The sequence below is a fragment of the Aquarana catesbeiana genome, linkage group LG02 (genome assembly GCF_042186555.1).
Source record: "Aquarana catesbeiana isolate 2022-GZ linkage group LG02, ASM4218655v1, whole genome shotgun sequence".
NCBI lineage: Eukaryota > Metazoa > Chordata > Amphibia > Anura > Ranidae > Aquarana > Aquarana catesbeiana.
This window is the reverse complement of record NC_133325.1, coordinates 382,038,208-382,060,790: the sequence shown is the minus strand read 5'-3', so window position 1 is coordinate 382,060,790 and position 22,583 is coordinate 382,038,208. Positions and strand designations below refer to the sequence as shown.

The 22,583-nt window shown below is 42.4% G+C and overlaps 1 protein-coding gene across 2 annotated transcripts in view; it reads left to right on the top strand.

The window, feature by feature from the left end:
- The window catches only part of LOC141128080 (multidrug and toxin extrusion protein 2-like), a 188,429-nt gene that overhangs the window by 30,188 nt on the left and 135,658 nt on the right, over positions 1-22,583 (top strand). Inside the window, exons 2-3 of one of the 2 annotated variants that reach the window (XM_073615144.1) lie at positions 17,404-17,505; positions 20,732-20,800. In XM_073615144.1, coding sequence (XP_073471245.1) covers positions 17,404-17,505; positions 20,732-20,800 — 171 coding nt within the window. The remainder of the gene's footprint in view (positions 1-17,403; positions 17,506-20,731; positions 20,801-22,583) is intronic. The other variant, XM_073615145.1, reaches the window with a different exon arrangement.

The following is a 22,583-nucleotide window of genomic DNA, read 5'->3' as shown; positions in this document are numbered from 1 at the left end:
CGTTAATCTGTGCTCTAATACTACTTTTTTAAGCGGAGCCATTTCTTCACTTAATAAACCTATATCAGTGGTAGTAAGGTTAATAATCTCATCTACAATTCTAGTGTAATTATTTAGTCTTTTCATTGCTTCAATTCCCCAACCTGTCCAGGAAGGGAACCATGACCATGCCATGTCACCTTCAGTGAACAGCTCTCTTTTTAACACTAAAGGGTATTTGGACTTTGATCTGGTAACACTGTATCTTTGCGAACAGCCAAAGCAGGTACTAACTTCCCAATATAACATGTAACTGTAATCATAGTAGGAAGCCAGGCGTAAGCTTTTTTTTCCATATATAATATAACCCTCTACGTATTGATGGTATACCTGCTCCTAAAAAACTGGAAGCAATAACATGGAATCTCAGGTAACCGATATTTTCACATATTGGGAACTGTGAGCAATTTGTACTATAAAGGGTTCTATTTAGTTCTGGATCTGGGATATAATAATATTGACCATAGTTCCCTCCATAAACTGTCATATTTGGTCCAGTGCAGTCTGAATTGCCCAACTGTGTACATTTAATGTTAAACGGGCATGTAATGTTTAAACAAATCTGTGGAGCGTCTATCTGTTTTGAAACCATCAAAGTTACTGATCTGTGCTCATTAGCTGTGGAGACTATGTATGGGCATTGTTGTTCCTGTTTGGGGATGTAAGTGAGAACACACCCAGCAGTTACTAGCGTTGCTATGGGTTGCATACAATTTTAACATTTGGATGAAAGGGTTATTTTTCCATGTCTCAGTTCTCACAAACAACAAAAGAAAAACATAATTTTTTCAGAGGATATCATCACTTCAGGATTTTCTTGCAGTGACTGGCGTGAATCCAGGTGGGCTTTCCTTCCAACTTGACAGCAGAACCGGTTGTCAAAAGCACCAAATGTGGTCCGTCAAATTTTGGTTCTAGTGGCTTTCTAACGTGTCGCTTGACCACTACCCAGTCACCTGGTTGGATTCTGTGAATACCTGAAACAGAATCTGGGTCGGGGATAGATTTATAAACACCTTCATGCATTTTATTGAATGTTCTTTGCAAAATCTGAACATATTCTAACAGACTAGAGTGAGAAGCCTGCAGCTGGTGGGGAAAATAATGCCCTGTTTTGGGTGGCCCTCCAAATAAAATCTCATAGGGGACAGCCCATGTGGTTGTTTAGGGGTAATTCGTACAGAATATAGGGCTAATGGCAAAGCTTCCATCCATCCTTTTCCTGTATCTGCTTTAATTGTTGCACATCTGTTTTTCAAAATTCCATTAAGTCTCTTGTGGATAAGTTGTATGGAAAGCTTGCTGTATGTGAAGGGCTTCCATTAACTCTTTCATTACTTCCCCAGTAAAATGGGTTCCTTTGTCACTCTCAATAGTTTCAGGAACTCCATATCTGCAAACTATTTCATTCAAAATTTTCTTTGCTGTTGTTTTTGCATTTGCTTTAGCTACCAGCCAGCACTCAGGCCAACCTGAAAACATGTCAACACACACTAGAGCGTACTCATAGGTGCCTATTCTGGGCATCTGAATGTAGTCTATTTGAATTCTTTGGAAAGGGAAATCTGACTTAGGAGAATGCTTTTGGGGAACATGGACAGCCTCCCTGCATTGTACAGAGCACAAGTGAGACATGAAGCAGAAAACGTGGCTGCAAATGCACTAAATCCAGGTGCTATCCAATAGCAGTCAGTAAGTGCAACCATCGCGCCCTTAGCAAGATGACTGATGCCTTATGCCAGTTGTGCTAAAACCTAAAACTGGGTACAAACTCCTGGGTAGACACCACCTGTTGTCAGCACTCCACAGGCCCTGCTGATTTTGGGTAGCATTACATTTTATCCACCTATCCTTCTATCCTTCTCTACATCAGGGCCTGGTTCTGCAACTGAATTAAAGTTTCTACATCCCACTGCTCTTGATGAGGGGAATCTGTCCCCGCTACCTGGGCAACCCCTACAATGGGTGTGACTCCAAATCCCATAAGGGCAGCATCCTTTGCCGCTTGGTCCGCTAAAGCATTTCCTCTGGCTGTCATGTAATTTTCCCTTGCATGTCCTTTTACCTTCAAGATGCCAACTTCTGCTGGTTTCTGAAAGGCCTCAAGTAGCCGCTCTGAGTTTTGCATGTCTCACTGGCTTCCCTGCACTAGTCAGGAAGTTCTGTGCTTTCCAAATAGGCCCAAAATCATGAGCTATTCCAAATGCATATCTGCTGTCAGTGTAAACGTTTCCCCCTTGATTCTCTAGGAGACACTTCCTGTGCTGACATCTGGGGTATCAATGCTTCCTGATGTAAAATGGTATCTTTAGTGGTTACAGCAAACCCTGTGTGTGGCTGACCATCATCAGTGTAAAATCTGGAACCATCTACGAATAAGTGTGTGTCACAATCTGATAAAGGCTCATCTTTTGCTGGTGTGACAGAGGCCCTTTCTACCTCCATCAGAGCCATACAATCTTGAGAAAAACTCTCAGGTTCTACATCAGTACCATTTGTTGCATCTTCCTCATCAATTATAGGAAGAAGTGTAGCCAGATTAAAAAGTAACACATCGTTTGATTGTTAAATTCGATGGAGCAAAAAAGAGCAGACTGGTACTTGTCAAATCTACTGACAGACACATGTCTGGTATTTACTTGATTCATGATTTCCTGTACTGCATGTGGCACATACAGAATCGGAGCAGAATCTAGTACAAGATCACTTAGTTTATCTAGCAGCAAAATGCAGGCTGCTATGGCTCACATACAACTGGGGGAGCCTTTGACAGGGTCTAATTAGGCTGATACATACATCACAGGCCTCTGTCTCCATGTAGCTGGGTAAGTACACCTGCAGCAAATCCATTGACTTCATGACAGAATAATAAGAAAGTCTTAGTATAGTCAGGAAGTCCAATGGCGGGAGCTTCAGCCAAAATTTTAATAAGCTCCTTTATCTGCAATTCATTGTCCCATGTGAGTTTGAAAGGGTTTCTAATGGTAGCCTCGTATAGAGGAGCCATAAGTTCTGATGCATTTGGAATCCAGTCCCTACAATATCCCACTAACCCCAGGAAGGCACGTAGTTGGCGTACATTTCTTGGATTTTCAAATTTTAGTAGCGTTTTAACTCAATCTGGGGTTAGGTGACAGATTCCATGTGAGATGCAGTGACCCGGGAAGATCTCTTGGCAGTATTGTAGCTTATCTTTGCTAACTTTGTTGTTACTGTTATAGAGAAACATGAGAAGGCTTACTGTTTCTCTTCTACAAATGTCCTTTGTATCAGAACAAATAAGCAAATCGTCTATGTACTGAAGCAAAACTGTGTTTTGGGTGTGAGGGGGAACATTGATCCAATACTTGCTTTAACGCAGTATTATATTCAGGGGGGCTACTCACACAGCCTTGGAGCAATCTTGTCCATGCTAACTTTTGGGCATCATGGGTAAATGAAAAAAGGTGCCAGCAATATGGGTGCAGGGGCACAGAAAAGAAAGCATTTGCAAGATCAATCACTGTAAAGCAGGTGCTGGAGGCAGGTATCCCACTTAGTAAAGTGTGGGGGTTGGGCACGATTGGGGTATCTGACACAATTTTATATTATTAATGGCTCTCAAATCATGCACCATGCGGTATGTCACCTGCCCACCCTTCTTGTCTGGCTTCTTTGCAATTGGGAACAGGGGTGTGTTGGCTTGGCACATAACCACTTCAGCCCCTGAAGGTTTTACCCCCTTCCTGACCAGAGCACTTTTTACAATTCGGCACTGCGTCACTTTAACTGCTAATTGTGCGGTCATGCAATGCTGTACCCAAACGAAATTTGCGTCCTTTTCTTCCCACAAATAGAGCTTTCTTTTGATGGTATTTGATCACCTCTGCCGTTTTTATTTTTTGCGCTATACACGGAAAAAGACCGAAAATTTTGAAAAAAAATGATATTTTCTACTTTTTGTTCTAAAAAAAAATCCAATAAACTCAATTTTAGTCATACATTTAGGCCAAAATGTATTCGGCCACATGTCTTTGGTAGAAAAAATGTCAATAAGTGTATATTTATTGGTTTGCGCAAAAGTTATAGCGCCTACAAACTAGGGTACATTTTCTGGAATTTACACAGCCTTTAATTTATGACTGCCTATGTCGTTTCTTGAGGTGCTAAAATGGCAGGGCAGTACAAAACCCCCACAAATGACCCCATTTTGGAAAGTAGATACCCCAAGAAATTTGCTGAGAGGCATGTTGAGCCCATTGAATATTCATTTTTTTTGTCCCAAGTGATTGAATAATGACAAAAAAAAAAAAAATTACAAAAAGTTGTCACTAAATGATATATTGCTCACACAGGCCATGGGCATATGTGGAATTGCACCCCAAAATACATTTAGCTGCTTCTCCTGAGTATGGGGATACCACATGTGTGGGACTTTTTGGGAGCCTAGCCGCGTACGGGGCCCCCGAAAACCAATCACTGCCTTCAGGATTTCTAAGGGCGTACATTTTTGATTTTACTCCTCACTACCTATCACAGTTTTGAAGGCCATAAAATGCCCAGATGGCATAAAACCCCCCCCAAATGACCCCATTTTGGAAAGTAGACACCCCAAGCTATTTGCTTTGAGGCATGTTGAGTCCATGGAATGTTTTATATTTTGACACAAGTTGCGGGAAAGTGACAAATTTTTTTTTTTTTTTTTTGCACAAAGTTGTCACTAAATGATATATTGCTCACACAGGCCATGGGCATATGTGGAATTGCACCCCAAAATACATTTAGCTGCTTCTCCTGAGTACGGGGATACCACATGTGTGGGACTTTTTGGGAGCCTAGCTGCGTACGGGGCCCCGAAAACCAATCAGTGCCTTCAGGATTTCTAAGGGCGTACATTTTTGATTTTACTCCTCACTACCTATCACAGTTTCGGAGGCCATGGAATGCCCAGGTGGCACAAACCCCCCCCCAAATGACCCCATTTTGGAAAGTAGACACCCCAAGCTATTTGCTGAGAGGCATGGTGAGTATTTTGCAGCTCTCATTTGTTTTTGAAAATAAAGAAAGACGAGAAAAAAAAATTTTTTTTTTTCAATTTTCAAAACTTTGTGACAAAAAGTGAGGTCTGCAAAATACTCACTATACCTCTCATCAAATAGCTTGGGGTGTCTACTTTCCAAAATGGGGTCATTTGGGGGGGTTTTTTGCCACCTGGGCATTCCATGGCCTCCGAGACTGTGATAGGCAGTGAAGAGTGAAATCAAAAATTTACGGCCTTAGAAAGCCTGAAGGCAGTGCTTGGTTTTCGGGGTCCCGTACGCGGCTAGGCTCCCAAAAAGTCTCACACATGTGGTATCCCCGTACTCAGGAGAAGCAACAGAATGTATTTTGGGGTGTAATTTCACATATTCCCATGGCATGTTTGAGCAATATATCATTTAGTGACAACTTTGCGCAAAAAAAAATAAAAAATTGTCTCTTTCCCGCAACTTGTGTCACAATATAAAATATTCCATGGACTCGACATGCCTCTCAGCAAATAGCTTGGGGTGTCTACTTTCCAAAATGGGATCATTTGGGGGGGTTTTGAACTGTCCTGGCATTTTATGCACAACATCTAGAAGCTTATGTCACACATCACACACTCTTCTAACCACTTGAAGACAAAGCCCTTTCTGACACTTTTTGATTACATAAAAAAATAATTTTTTTTTGCAAGAAAATTACTTTGAACCCCCAAACATTATATATTTTTTTAAAGCAAATGCCCTACAGATTAAAATGGTGGGTGTTTCATTTTTTTTTTCACACAGTATTTGCGCAGCGATTTTTCAAACGCATTTTTTGGGGAAAAAACACACTTTTTTAAATTTTAATGCACTAAAACACACTATATTGCCCAAATGTTTGATGAAATAAAAAAGATGATCTTAGGCCGAGTACATGGATACCAAACATGACATGCTTTAAAATTGCGCACAAACGTGCAGTGGCGACAAACTAAATACATTTTTAAAAGCCTTTACAGGTTACCACTTTAGATTTACAGAGGAGGTCTACTGCAAAAATTACTGCCCTCGATCTGACGTTCGTGGTGATACCTCACATGCATGGTGCAATTGCTGTTTACATTTGACGCAGACCAACGCTTGCGTTCGCCTTAGCGCGAGAGCAGGGGGGACAGGGGTGCTTTTTTTTTTTTTTTTTTTTTTTTTTTTTTTTTTTTTCTTATTATTATTTTTTTATCTTATTTTTAAACTGTTTCTTTCATTTTTTTTTTTAAATCATTTTTATTGTTATCTCAGGGAATGTAAATATCCCCTATCATAGCAATAGGTAGTGACAGGTACTCTTTTTTGCAAAAATTGGGGTCTATTAGACCCTAGATTTCTCCTCTGCCCTCAAAGCATCTGACCACACCAAGATCGGTGTGATAAAATGTAGGGCTGAAACAACTAATCGACTAATCGATTATGAAATTAATCGATTACTATTTTCATAATCGATTAATCGGCCAGTAACATAATAGGGTTAAATAAAACCCTAAAATGAGCCCTTTATAGAAGAGCAAATAATCGCTACTGCAAATATTACTTTCACAGTTCTACACTAAAAAAAATGAACCCCTTACAGTAGTGATTATCTGCTTTTTTTTGTACTATGAAGGGCTAATTTTAGTTTTTTTAACCACATTATGTTACTAAACGTCTTAGACCTGGTACACATCTATGTTTTTTTGGTGCTTTTTGTAGAAACGCACTACAGTTCATTCACATGGTTTCCTATGGGACACGTTCACGCAAAACGGTGCTTTTTTTGGTTCAATATACTTCAATTGAAAAGCTACAGAAAAGCATGTAATGCGTTTTTGCAGCAATTTGTGTTTTTTGAATCTGCCCAACAAACTGGCCAAAAAAATGCAAATTGCAGCAAAATCACGTACGCAGAAATAAAAACGCACAGCTAAAACAATCAAAAGCAAACTGCATAGGTGTGTACCGAGCCTTATGCTGGCCACACGATCAATTTTCAGACAAGAATATTCAGTCGAAAAATCTTTGTACATTCGCTGAATGAAAGAACGAACGTTCTTAAAATGACATTAATTTTAAAGGAAGACATTGTTTTTGTTTTTAATAAAAAAAATTGATCACTGAGACTGATATTTACCAGATTCACCCTTTAATAGTATATACAGTATATCTCCTCTAATGCCCCGTACACACGGTCGGACTTTGTTCGGACATTCCGACAACAAAATCCTAGGATTTTTTCCGACGGATGTTGGCTCAAACTTGTCTTGCATACACACGGTTACACACGGTCACACAAAGTTGTCGGAAAATCCGATCATTCTGAACGCGGTGACGTAAAACACATACGTCGGGACTATAAACGGGGCAGTGGCCAATAGCTTTCATCTCTTTATTTATTCTGAGCATGCGTGGCACTTTGTCCGTCGGATTTGTGTACACACGATCGGAAATTCCAACAACAGATTTTGTTGTCGGAAAATTTTATATCCTGCTCTCAAACTTTGTGTGTCGGAAAATCCGATGGAAAATGTGTGATGGAGCCTACACACGGTCGGAATTTCCGACAACAAGGTCCTATCACACATTTTCCATCGGAAAATCCGACCGTGTGTACAGGGCATAATAGTATATACAGTATATCTCTTTTGTCTGTTATGCTCAGAGTAAATTAACTTTTTTTTAAACTTTACACATTAACTAAATTATACACCACACTTTTTTTTAAGGTTATTACCGAATAATCGATTAATCGAAACAATAATCGGCCAACTAATCGATTATGAAAATAATCGTTAGTTGCAGCCCTAATAAAATGCTTTCCCAATTTCCCAATGGCGCTATTTACATCCGGCGAAATCTAAGTCATAAAATGCTCATAGCTTCCGGTTTCTTAGGCCATAGAGATGTTTGGAGCCACTCTGGTCTCTGATCAGCTCTATGGTCAGCTGGCTGAATCACCGGCTGCATTCTCAGGTTCCCTGTTGAGACAGGAGAGCCAGAGAAAAACACGGAAGACGTTGGGGGGGGGGGGGCATTCCCTCCCACTGCTTGTAAAAGCAGTCTAGAGGCTAATTAGCTGCTAGGATTGCTTTTACATGAAAGCCAATCGCTGGCTGAAAAGAATGATACCAAGATGATACCTAAACCTGCAGGCATCATTCTGGTATAACCACTCAAAGTCGTGAATGGCGTACCTGAAGACAAAAAAATGGTTAACAATAAAGCACAGTAAACGGTAAGGTATAAAAAATTGCATATCTGAAAAGCAAACATGATAAAACATAACAACAATAAAACATTGCAGAATAGAATACAGTAAAAAAGAGCAGAACAATAGAGAGAGAATAGAGAGAGAGAACAATAAAACAACAACTATTTTTTTTTATTTTATATTTTTGTTTGTGTTTTTTTTTTTTTTTTTTTTTTTTACACTTTTTTTTGTAACTAACTTTTATAACTGTAACCGGTTCCAGGTTCGGGTCTCTCAAAATGCGATGGCATCTTGGGAGACCCTGTGAAAGTGTGCCTAGTCTGTGCAATGCTGTACCCTACGCTAATACTCAACTAGTGAATGGTAGTGTTCAAAACATTCACCAATGCAAAGACCAGGATTGTCAGGACAGGAGGGACAATAATAGCGGGTGTCACGCCTATATCCGCGCTTGCTGCAGACACGACATCTTTTTTGGGGGGGTTCGTTGGGTAGGGGTACTCGGGAGGACATAAAGAAAATGCCTCTCATGCAGCCGACTGCATTTGGTTGGGGATGTGAATGGGGGAAGTACGGGCGCTGCAGAAGTGGTGGGTTCCCAATTAGGATTGGCGAATGCAGCAGGAAGGGCACTATGGGCACGACGGGCCTGTGTTTGTCTTCTTGGTGGCAGCGGGACACTACTTGTGCTTGCCACCTCACCAGCTTGAACTGCATTTATGGGACTCGCCATGTCACCAAGTGTTACTGCAGTGCTGGTTTGACTACGACCGGGGTGTACTAGGCTGCTGGTGCTTGCCAGTTCACCAAAACGCTACCAAAAAAACTGTTAGCGATCGCAGGGATCAGGCCTGACTCTGCGAACGGTGCAGTTATGCGTTTAGTGTTTTGTAAGTGACAGTGATCGATCGATACTGCACTTGGGTAGGCTGGGCTGGGCTGGGCCGGGCGGAGGGGCAAAACGCAGGTGCTAGCAGGTATCTGGGCTGATCCCGCTAACACTGCGTTTGTGGGAACCCTAAACTGCTGGGGACGCTAGTATAGATCTGATCAGATCAGATATTGATCCGATCAGATACTATACCACTAAGGGAGGTGTACGGTGTGTGCGTGGGTGTTAGCGGTACTGGCGCTAACCTGATGCTGCCTGGGGCTGGTGCTTGCCAGTTCACCAAAACGCTACCAAAAAAACTGTTAGCGATCGCAGGGATCAGGCCTGACTCTGCGAACGCTGCAGTTATGCGTTTTAGTGTTTTGTAAGTGTCAGTGATCGATCGATACTGCACTTGGGTGGGCTGGGCCGGGCGGAGGGGCAAAACGCAGGTGCTAGCAGGTATCTGGGCTGATCCCGCTAACACTGCGTTTGTGGGAACCCTAAACTGCTGGGGACGCTAGTATAGATCTGATCGGATCAGATATTGATGCGTTCAGATACTATACCACTAAGGGAGGTGTACGGTGCGTGCGTGGGTGTTAGCGGTACTGGCGCTAACCTGACGCTACCTGGGGCTGGTGCTTGCCAGTTCACCAAAACGCTACCAAGAAAACTGTTAGCGATCGCAGGGATCAGGCCTGACTCTGTGAACGCTGCAGTTATGCGTTTAGTGTTTTGTGAGTGACAGTGATCGATCGATACTGCACTTGGGCTGGGCCGGGCGGAGGGGAAGAACGCAGGTGCTAGCGGGTATCTGGGCTGATCCCGCTAACACTGCGTTTTTGGGAACCCTAAACTGCTGGGGACACTAGTATAGATCTGATCGGATCAGATATTGATCCGTACAGATACTATACCACTAAGGGAGGCGTATGCTGCGTGCGTGGGTGTTAGCGGTACTGGCGCTAATCTGACGCTGCCTGGGGCGACGCATATCACCGCCGGGCGATCAGGGGGCTAAACCTTTATTAGGTAATAAACGGCGGGTCCCCTGACACTATAAAAAATAAACGAACTAACCAGCGTCACCCGTAACGGTTATACGGTGATCAGTGGTGAAAGGGTTAACTAGGGGGCAATCAAGGGGTTAAAACATTAGGTAGTATATAGGGGTCCCTGTCACTATAAAACGCTGACGGCGAACCTAAATATTTACGTTCCTAACTAGCGTCACCAGCGACACTAATACAGCGATCAGAAAAATGATCGCTTAGTGACACTGGTGACAGGGGGTGATCAAGGGGTTAAAACTTTATTAGGGGGGGTTAGGGGGGTATCCTAGACCTAAAGGGGGGTAATATTCACTGCCCTAACACTGTAACTGTCACAAACTAACACCATGCAGTAATCAGAAAAAAAAAAAAAAAAAAAAATACTGCTTGCTGTCAGTTTGTGACGGGGGGGGGGTGATTGGGGGGGGATCGGGGGGCGATCGGGGGGGGGATCGGGGGTGTAAAGTATGCCTGGCATGTTCTACTGTGTGTGTTTGTGTGTGTTGTGCACTTACATGTCTTCTCTCCTCGGCGCTGGACGGAAACTGCCAAGCTGAGGAGAGATGACATCACATCCTCTGCCTGTGTGAAACTACACACAGGCAGGGGAGGATTCCGATTGGCTGGGAGCGATCGCGAGGGGGGGGCCACGATCGGATGGTCTCCCCCTCGCCTCCCGACGCTCCCAGTCAAATGCCGACCGCCGCTGGCACCGGGGGGGGGGTCCGATCGGACCCCCCGCCCGCGGGAGGCAGATCACGTACAGGTACGTGATTCTGCCTGCCCGTGCCATTCTGCCGACGTATATATACGTTAGGCGGTCGGCAAGTGGATAATTGGTACAACAACCCGTGCTGCTTTCAATTGGGTGATTTGATCCTTTATCCCCTCAGTCTGAGCAATACCTAGTGGGTACTGTTTAATTTTATGGGAGGGCTCCTGGTTTAATTTTTATCATGACTGGGGTGCAATCCAGCAGACCTACATCATATTATGGGCTGGTGGCCCATAATTCAGCAGGAATCACTTTCAATCCTGGTGGAAATGGTGTGGATTCTTGGATTAAAAATACTCCACAGGCAGAATTAAAAACTTCTCCTGACAGACTACTGATCACTTGGACTCCTGTAGCAGTGTAGTTTGTTTGCTAAAATTTGCTTCAAAACGTCAGCTCCCAAAAGATTGGTAGGAACTGTGTCTGAAACTAACACTTTAGTGACAAATTCTGTTTGCTGTCCTAGCCTGAGTTTAAGTGGCTTGGACTCAACCAAATCAGTAGAGGTCCTGGTTAGGCCAACACCAGAGATAACATTTGTAGATAATAATCCTGGAGGTAAGTCCTCTATATTAAAAACACTTCAGCTTGCCCCAGTATCTATTAAACCGGTTAATTCTGTTTCTCCTCCAGGATAGGGGAGTTCTTGTAAAAATACTTTTACCCTGGCCTTGGGACCACTGTCTCCCCTATTTAACATGATTGATACTGGCATGCCCTTTTCCTATGCCTGATCCACTGCTTTTGGCAGAGAACTGGGATCAGCATGAGGTGTCTCTAAGCTCCTTTCCAGTCTACGGTCAGGAAGATGGCAGAATTTGGCTGTGTCCTTCCCCATTACAATTGTAGCATATAATTGGTCCCCGATTGCCATGATTTCTGAAATTGCCTTTGCCTCTTCCTCTTCCTCTCTGCTTCCCCATGTACATAACCTTGGGTTTGCTGTCTTTTTGGTTAATCCTGTTTTCTATGGATAACAGGATAGGCAGGAGGTCTCGAATAGACACATTGCCTGCTTCAGGCCTTGCTGTGAACTACTTTTCTTTTCAATTGGGGTATTAAACCATTAAGAAACCTTTGTTTCACCAGTTTCTCCCACCTTCTCTTCCTCTATTTTAAGGCATGCTTCCTCAGCCATATCGCTTAACTGCCTCCATTAAGCCCCTGCTACTTCCTCTTTCCCTTGCTTTACATTCATAAATTCAGCATGTCTGGTTTGTTCATATATTTGGGGCAATTTTTCCTTCAATTTCTCACAAACCTCCCGTCCACTAACCATCTTAGCTAGATTTTTGATGTGTACACCACATTCTTTAAGTATATAGCCAGACATGTTGCTTCCTACTGCTTTAATAAGAAGCTGATGAATGTCAGTAGCAGAAGCCTCATATGCTTCCTGTGCAGCACTAAGTTTGTTTGCAAACCCAATTGGATTCTTTCTAGGATCTCCCAATGCCTCTAATATGGCTCTCATTTCTTGAGGACTAAAAGGTACTTGCTATCAGCAGCGTTACCTTCAAAAACTAATTGGGTTCTGACAGGATAAATTACAACAGCTCTGTGACAGGGGCAGAAGGGGTGGCGTCTCCCTTCCTTCTCTCTTCATCTTGCTGCCACAATTTGGAAATGATGGTTTGCTCCGGAAGTTCAGACTCTAGCTCTCTTTCTCTGGCCAAAGCCTTAAGTTCAGAGAGATCTACTTTTGCACATGTGCCTTTTGATTTATGCCAATCATCTGTTTCTAGGATACAAGCTTGATTTGATTGTAGCCGTATTAGTGCAATTGTGACAGAGAAAATTGATACAAGCCAAATCCCTCTTTGTAGGTTGATATGATGCTGTTAAACCTCTGCTCTCTACTGTATTGCCCATCTCATCTTTTGTTTGTTCCATATAGTCTAATTCTTGTGCTTTTGTGGGTGGACCCCTTAAAGCCAAACTGGCAGCCACATAAGGAGGGTCCTCCTCTACAGAGTCTTCTGGCCAAATGTAGTAAATTTGGGCAGTACTTTTATTAAACCTCTACGCAAGCCAGTTTGATTTGCTACTTTAGCTTCTGTCTCCCATGTGCAAGCTATTCTCCACGTTCCTTTACTGCACAGTAGTGGGCCATAATCATGCAGAAAAGTTTGCCATGCTTGTAAATCACAAGTCCCTTCAGATTTTAAAGGTTTAGCTGTTCCCTTTTGTCCATTTTACCCATTTATCTAGGGCAGTGATGGTGAACCTTGGCACCCCAGATGTTTTGGAACTACATTTCCCATGATGCTCATGCACTCTGCAGTGTAGTTGAGCATCATGGGAAATGTAGTTCCAAAACATCTGGGGTGCCAAGGTTCGCCATCACTGATCTAGGGGCTCAGTATAGGTGGAACCATTTTTTTTTGTACCTGTAAAATTAAAATTCCTGGTTTGACTTGAGCGCCTCTCAGATTTTGCGTGTACAAGTGCATTTAAAAGTGTCTGCATTCATAGGTTGTGCTACACAACACTCATGCATTATTTTTTTTTTTGCATTTTTATTTATTTTTTTTTAATCTTGGATGCACACATTTTTGACCCTAATTTGTCTAAGTGTGTGATAATTACATTACAAAAAATTGCTGACGGTAGCATTTACCATTTATGGTTGTATGCTTATCATGCAAAGTTTTTATCTTTTCCTAAGTCTGAGTTTAAAGTTCACAGAGTAGTTCATTGATATTGTCACGCGACTATGACAGATGTCATTAAAGGCTCATTCCTTCCTGTTGTATAATACGAATTTGAAGAAACATTAATTTAGCATTTCAGAAGATTTTGAACATGTAATCTGTTATGCTGGAAATGTTACAAATATTGTCAATGTGCATTTTCAAGTATTAAACTATATTTGTGCTTTATACATTGTACAATAAATTAACAGAAACACGGGTTGCTTAGCATTCAGGCATGCCTTAGAGCTAGTCTTAAATAAGTAAAAAACCCCAAAGCAAACCTTTATTATATTGGAGCTTACAAATTCCTAGATGTGATGGCTGCATTAGTTTTAATTTTTTTTTTTAAAGATTTCTTTTTTATTTTCACCTGGTGATGTGACCAGTGAGTCAGTTGTTTTTCAACAAAACAAGCTTGCCTGCAGATGAAGCAGTTAGAGGTATGAGACAAACCATTTACCACTGACAGGGAATCTTACAATGATCAGCTTTTAATTTTGAAAATGTTTTGCCTCAAAAAGAACAAAACCGTCTGCTGTAACTGCCTGAAAAGGGTTAGCATTCACTACATTAGCCAGTTCCTGCTCGGTCAATAGCAGACTGATGGCTGAGCGGTGGCTATCCTGAGTGGACGTCCTATGACGTCCTGTCAGAAAGCGTTGATGGTGGGGCCACGCAGCTGCGCCATTTGTCATCAGCTAATGATCTGTCCACGGGACACAGTCGATGACTGATCAGAGTATTGGCTCGCTGCCAGTACCATGGGTGGTACCATGTGACCAATAACAGCAGGTCACTTGACAGTTGTACACAATGGATGGCTTCCTTTCATGCCATCTATTGTGTACAATTGTGTTGCCAGCTGTGATTGGTCAATTTGATCGCATGGTACAGACAGGGCCAATCACAGCCCATCTGTACTATGTGATTGAGCTTTGACCAATCACAGTTAATCACAACAAAACAGACAATAATTCAGTTTCATTCCGTAAAATGCTTACTTATAGCAATGTAATTCACCGCTATAAGCAAGCATAATGCGTAAAAAGAAAAAAAAAAATCCTGATCACTTCCCCAGAGTTGTACAATGTTACTATGATAACATTATTGCTCTTGTCACACTGTTAAAAAAACGAAAAAAAATAAAGAAAAACAAAATGTAATAAAGAAATTTAAAAAATATATAACTTTTTTATTTTTTGTACTGTCACCAGTCAGTGTCCCTGATCACCGCCATACCAGTTATATGATGATGCTGTACTGCACTGATGACTGTATGTAAAAAAAAAAAAAAATGAAAAAGGTTTACAAATTTGTTGTTTTTTTTTGTTTTTTTTTTTAACAATTTGTGAACCCTTTTTTTTTTTTTTTCTCCATTTCTTCATTTTCCAAAAAATCATGACAAAAAAAATTATAACTTCAAAAGAACTCTCCATGCCTCTTACTAAATACCTTGGACTGTCTACTTTCCAAAAAAGGGTCATTTGGGGGGTATTTATACTGTCCTAGCATTTTAGGGCCTCAGGAAATTAGGCCGTCGGTACATCAGGATTGATCAATATTTTTATATATATATATATATATATATATATATATATATATATATATATATATATATATATATATATATATAATTTTATATAGCATAGTTTGTAGACTCTAACTTTACTACAAACTAAATAATTTACACTGATTTGGGTTATTTTCACCAAAGAAATGTAGCAGAATACATTGATGAAGAACAATTATTTCTTTGCAAAATTTTATAACAGAAACAAAGAAAAACACATTTTTGTCTTTTAAAAAAAAATCAGTCATTTTTCTTTTATTTAGCAAGAAATAATTTTTTTTTTCGAACAAATAAATTTCTAGCAGTGTATGTGCTTTTCGGTCCAAAATCTTATGGTAAAAGTAAACAATCTTTCGAACGACATTCAAATGTTCTGAGAATTTTCGTACAAACTTTCCTAAGGCTTTTCCTGAGAATTTAGTTTGAAATTCTACCCATCTATGGCCAGTTTAACAGGCTGATTGTAAAGAAGACTTTGAAAAATTTGAAGAATAAGACTGCAGTGATTGCTTGTGGAGAGAAGTGGAATGGAGAAGTGGAAGTAAAATAGATGAATGCAAGCATTGGTATTTCCATGTCTGTATTGTTTATCTGAGTCTCGCATAGCTAGTGAACAGGCCATCATGTGATCTGCTTCCCTGTGATGGTGCCTGACCTAGCTAGGCTTGACAATTGTCATGAGAACTGTCATGTGACCAGGAGAGTAATATCTCGCTCCCCTGGGTTGCTGACACATCGTTTTTTGGTGACATTCATGGATTTTTCCTGTTAAAGGGGCAATAAAGCCGAGTTAAAATTTTATTTTTTTAAAATCTAGCCTAAGGCCTCTTTCACACGGGGCAGATCAGTCATGATCCGCCCCGTGAACACACGCTGGCTCAGCGGGGATCGCTCCGCCGATCCCCGCTGAGCAGGAAGATGACAGGTGCATCGCTGCACGCTGTGCAGCGACGGACCTGTCAGAGCGCCGCTCACCCCTATGGGGGGATCGGATGATGACGGTCCGTAGTGTCCGTCGTCATCCGATCCGATCCGAAAACGGAGGGAAAAGTAGGTTTTTCCTCCGTTACACTTTTCGGATCGGAGCGGGGTCGGATGTCAGCGGACATGTCACCGCTGACATCCGACGCTCCATAGGGATGACTGTATGTCCGTTTTTCATCCGAAAACGGATGGATGAAAAACGGACATACGGATCATCCGTGTGAAAGAGGCCTAAAGCTAGATTTTTGGCAAATATTGGGTTTGAATGTGAAAAATATTAAGTTGCCACAGCTTGGCAAACATGACATTTGTGCAGGGGTGTTGAGAAACATCTTTGGTCCTTAACATCTGCCCCAAAAACTGTAAAAAGGATTTTTATATTTAGCTGTATATTTTTATGCCATCACCATGAACCACCACTAAGACAAAACCTGCAAACAAAATGCTCCTACTGCTGACAATCGTGGTGATACCTTTTATATGTGTGTGTTATTTGTTTTGTACCCGTAGTAGGGCCAAGAAACAATAATATGCATTTTTTTTTGTCCTACCTGAACACACTAAGGCTGGGTTCGCACCAATTCAATTCTCAATAGCAGGAGATTTTGACTGGCTCTCTATGGAGCCGGTTCACATATTTCCACAGCAGGTGCGTTTTGCAGAAAAATGTTGTGTCTTTTGGTCCATTTCAAGTGCGAATTCAGCCCAAAATTCGGGCTGAAGTCTGACCCGAAACGGTGAACCAGCACGCACCAGACCACTACTGTGAGCCGCATGCGGCTCATAAGTGAACCCAGCCTGATCCTAACACTGTGACTAACTGATACTGATATTTTAACTTACACTGACACACACATAACACTTGACACGTGAACTGACAGTATTTAGGTTTTAATAAAGGGGTTATTAAACACTTTTCAGAGCATCCCTCCACACTTTCCCATCCAAGTAGCCTGAAACCTGGGATGCTATATTATGCAATGTTTACTGTTTGCGAATATTGACTTAGTGTACACAGTTAGAACTTTTGCTAGCCCCTAGCAGAAAAATATATACAAAATAATATTCTTTTAAATTGTTCCAAAAGTGTATAGTTAGTGTTGCTGCAAGGTTAGCAGAAAATATTGTTTTGCCTTATTCTTAAAACAAAAAGCAGCATAATTATAATGATTTTTTTTTGTTTTTAGTTCCTTTCTCAGATTTTGGTATATTCCATTAGCATTGTGAGCTCAATCTTCTGTGGTCATTTGGGGAGGATTGAACTTGACTCCGTAACACTTGCTGTAGCCGTAAGTATTAACTATAAACATAAGGCAAGTTTCAGTTTAAACTAATATTTTAATTGGTATTTATTTTTTGTAAATGCTTGCAAGTAAATCATAGGATGGAACCCTATATTTCTTGGGTAGTACAGCAGTGCAATATACCTAGCGGAATTCCTCCACCCAGCTGCCAAAAACATTACGTTGCCCGATGACTGTATCAGGGTGCTATTCGGAATACATGAGCATGTGCTGAAAAGGCGACAGAAGAATAAAAATGTACAGGTGCTGAGGAAAGGACCTGGCATAGTTGCCAATACTTTACATGGTCATGCTCATTTGCACAGAAATGCGCACGAGCATGATCGTTCGCACTGGCACATGTTCACGCACACCTGCTGCCAGAACTGGTGCCAAATGCCTTTTATATATCAGGTCAGTGGCTGCTCTTCGACTTTACTGGATGATAGTCAGCTACCTGTACTTCTTGTTCCTGTGTTTCTTGTATACTTTGGATTACCTATTATGGATCTGGCTTGCCTCTGGACTTTTCTGCTGCCTGATCCCTGATTTTGACCCGGCTTTCTCTAAAGGATTCTGCTTCTCTTGCGCTACCGTGTATGACCCTGGCTTGCCCTTGACTACCCTTCTGCCTACTCCCTGGCTTGCCTTCCTGTGTATGAATTCGGCTTCCTTCCTGACTGCTCTTCAGTCTGGTCCTGCCAACCTATTCCTTCTTCTTCCTCGGGGGCCACCTTGCCTGTGTTCGCTGCCCTGGTTCCGCTACATGCATGAGGCTACAGAGGTCCTGACAGACCAGCTGACAGCTATCCAGTTCTGCTGTGCTGCAAGCAGCTTCCAGCAGATCTGCCTAAATGGCACCTGTGCTTCTTTGAGCCCAGCATTCCCTGCTCTCACATTCAGGGGTGCTTTTCACTTATGCCTTAAAGCCCTCTTGTCAAATTGGCCGCAGACCAGGTATGTTACACTGTGTAACATTGTTAAGGAATTAGAGGTTTGTCTTCAAGAGAGAAACTGCAGCCATGGCCTTGGGAGAGAGTGCAGAGATATAAATCACTGCAAGGAGTTGTCACTATCTGGAGAGATGACAAACCAGTGGATGTTTCACCCCTTCAGTGGCTACCCTAAAGTGTACATGTATTTAATTTTGGATAGAGTAGGAAAGGGTTTTAACCAAAATGTGTTTTATTTATTCATTTTTTTTTAATTGTCCTGGTGGGGGGATTTCCTTTCAGGTTCCTCCATACCCAGAAGCACGGGGTATTTTGTTGTGGCAGCAGTAGAAGAAAGAGAATCGGGAGGGCTGTAAAGGTGACTTTAATGATGGGCATGGATGAATCAAAATTTGGGACTGGCTGAATTTCAATCTGCTTGGCCCTCCCTGTTTGACAGACGGACACACTGGAAAATGTTTGTCAATCAGCAGCTGCAGCCACTGATCAGTGTATTTTGACAGCAGAGAGTCCTGCCGTCAGAATACAAAGCCCCAGTTTGGTGATTCATCCATCCACCTTGATTTTGTAGATGGAGGGATACATTTTTTTTCTTTCTTTCAAAAAAAAAAAATAACCATAAGCTGGTCAAGGTCTGATCTTTTACCAGAATTTGACACTTTGCTCTGAATATGCAAGGTGACCAGTGTCTCCTTAAGGCTTCGTTCACATATGCTGCGGCCACGGCTCACAGCATGGGGTCCGGTGCATGCCTGTTCACTGATTCAGGTGCGAATCTGGTCCGATTTTTTTTTTTTTTTTTTTTTTGCCTAAATTCGCACCTGAATTGGACCAGAAGACGCACAGGACCCTTCTTCCGCGGCCGCCCCGGAACTGTGTGAACAGATTCCATTGAGAGCCAGTCACGCGCTCCTTTCATGCGAACTGAATGTGGAGAAACTTGCATGCAATTCGCATAAAACTGGCCTAAAGCTGAATTCCAGGAATTCAGCAACTTTGCAAAAAGTGCAGGTTCACTGAGTTAAATCCAGTTAGGTGCATGTCACCTCTGAGACTTATCTCTATTACATATATGGCAAGTCTATTTAACTCCCGGAGGACACGCTCTGGCTGTGAGATTAGAGAAGCGCACACAGCAGCAATGCTCGCCCTTCTGCTTCTAATTTACAGAAGCTTTTGTATTTTGTAAATCAGTTCACATATAACAAAGGATTCTGTGAATGGGCAGAATTTGATGTGAGCATATCAGTTCCAGTGACTCTCTGCTCTTGAAGGAATTGAGACTACAGTGAGCAACTGGGAGCTCCGGAAGTTATCTTCTTGGAGCACAATAAACCTTTCAGATGTAAATAATAGAGACAAGTCTACAAGCCAAGACTGCAGACACCTCATTGGACTTCTCTGTGGTATGCCTGCAGATTTAACAAAGTAGCTGAATTTGTGGAATTCAGCTTTTAAATGCATGAGAATTTGTGAAGCATATACTGTACAACCAGGCTTATTAAATTAAGCATAGAGCCAAGTGTGTTATTACATAGCAGTCAATCTGTAGTAATCTCTAATTGTCTTGTCCCCTCTTAATTATTGAAAAGTGAAATCTGTTTAGTTTCAGTGTATTACTATTTCATTTAGTTAGAAAATTGACCAGGGCTTTTTTTCTCAAAGAATAGGAGCAGAAACTTCCCCCTTCAGTCACTTCTAGCCTCCGCCCCCTACCCACCTCCGAGGACCATCCCTTGGTTCCACCCCCTACCCACCTCCCAGTACTGCCCCTTTTAGAGAAGTATCATTTTGTGGTGATAAGTTATTTGTATTGAATTTGTTAATAACATCAACAAAAGCAGTAAAATAGATCCACCATAGCTAGCAGCAATAGACCACTTCCTCAACAGTAGATCTCTTCCAGCAACAATTGACCCCGCCCCCCCCCAGCAACAATAGATATCCCACCAGCAACAGTAATAGACCTTCCTAGCAACAATAGACCGCTATATAAATCTCCTCCAGGAACAATCGATCCCCCAGCAGCCAGCATTATTGGACCCTCCAGGACACCTCCATCCTCCAGGAAATAAAGCCCTGATTGTGACCATTAGGATATTTGCTGGAAGGTATCCCCAATTAACTTTTTTATTTACAATGTTCCAGATCGCATTATAACTCTGCACTGTTGCCTACTTGGTGAAAAGCCGATTGTGATTATTTCTCAGTAACCAGTCTTGTGGGGTTGCATCAATGCATTGAGTACCAAGATTAACAATTTCTTTTTTTCTCAACAGGTTATCAATGTTACAGGGATATCTGTTGGCTCAGGTTTAGCCTCTGCTTGTGATACACTCATGTCTCAGGTATGTTGAGTAGTACAAATAAAAATGTTGCCAAATATGGTTCTGTTCATTTGCATAAAGTGAAATATGTTTATAGAGTAAATTACGCAGGATTGTTTAGACCCCTTTCACACTGGGGCTGCCCGTGCGTTCACGTTAAAGCGCCGCTCGTTTTAGCGGCGCTTTTCAGCCGCTAGCGGGATGCTTTTAACCCCCAAAAAGGGGTTATAAATTCCTGTTTTGCGGTACTTCCGAAGCGCTTTTCAGGCGATTTGGAAGCGCTGCCCATTCATTGCAATGGGCAAGGGCATTTTGGGAGCGCTGTATACACTGCTCTCAAACCACCTCAAAGATGCTGCTTGCAGGACTTTTTCTAACGTTCTGCAAGCGCACCGCCCATGTGTGAAAGCACCCATTGCATTGAATGGGAGGAAGTTTGCAGGCGCTACTTCTAGCACTAAAACGCCTGAAAACTGCCTCAGTGTGAAAGAGGTCTTAAAGTGATTGTAAAGGTTCCTTTTTACAAAAAACAACATGTTATACTTACCTGCTCTATGCAAGGGTTTTGCACAGCATGGCCCTGATCCTCCTTATCTGGGTTCCCCCGACGGTGCTCCTGGCTCCTTCTCTTCTCAAAAGCCCCCACGGAGAGCCGCTTTCCATGGGAGCATTCCTGCGGATGCGGTGACGAGTCCTGCTGCTGCGTCCATTGACACAGACAGCAGGACCCAGCCCCGCCCCCCCCCCCGGGTCCCACGTTATTGGATTTGATTGACAGCAGCGGGAGCCAATGGACAATGGTGACAATGGACACCCCTACCGAGTCCCGTCCTTTATCTCCAAAGGGGGGGAAAGACACCATTTGACCTTTTTACCCTGGTCGAGGGTTTCCCATACAGGGCCCTAATCCAGCCTAGCATTTTTGGACCTAGGCCCACGGCAACCAGGACCTCCTCAAGAAATACCCAGTCTACCCTGTCAAACGCTTTCTTGGCCTCTGTGAACAGGAGAAGGAGTTAAACATCGCTTTTAGTGGTGTTTTGCTATTTTCCTTTATGCCTCTAAACTTCCCTCCATGTTAGCCAATGCGTCCATGCACACAGAGGCATTTAGAGGCAAAAAAACTCCACTGGTAGCTCGTTCAGGAGCAGCAGTGTTTTGGTATAAAAAAACGTCTGAGGCAGCTTAACACGCTTAAAGTAGTTGTAAAGTCAGAAGGTTTTTCATCTTAATGCATTATATGCATTAAGATGAAAAACCTTCTGTGTGCAACAGCCCCCCTCAGCCCCCCTAATACTTACCTGTGCCCCATCTCGATCCAGCGATGTTGCTTGAGAGTCTCGGTTGTCCGAGACTCTTGCTTCTCAATTACTGAGACAGCAGTGGGGCGTCATTGGCTTTCGCTGCTGTCAATCAAATTTAGGGAGTCAATGAGGAGAGAGGGAGCGGGGCTGAGCTGTGGTTCTGGTTCTGAATGGACATAGAGCAGAGGCTCGGGTGCTCCCATAGCAAGCTGCTTGCTGTGGGGGCAGGAGGGAGGGGCCAGGAGCGCCGGCGAGGGACCCGAGAAGAGGTGGATCAGGGCTGCTTTGTGCAAATCCACTGCACAGGGCAGGTAAGTATAACGTGTTATTTTTAAATGTAGCGGTGTGTTGCCACTAGTTACTAACATCCACCAAATCACCCTGCTGCCCTACCTTCATGTATCACTTCTGAGACAATGAACAGTCATTTGCTTTGTTTTGTTTTTGTTTATTGGGGGGGATGTAACTTGGTTGGGGAAAGGGTATATGGGATACCCATA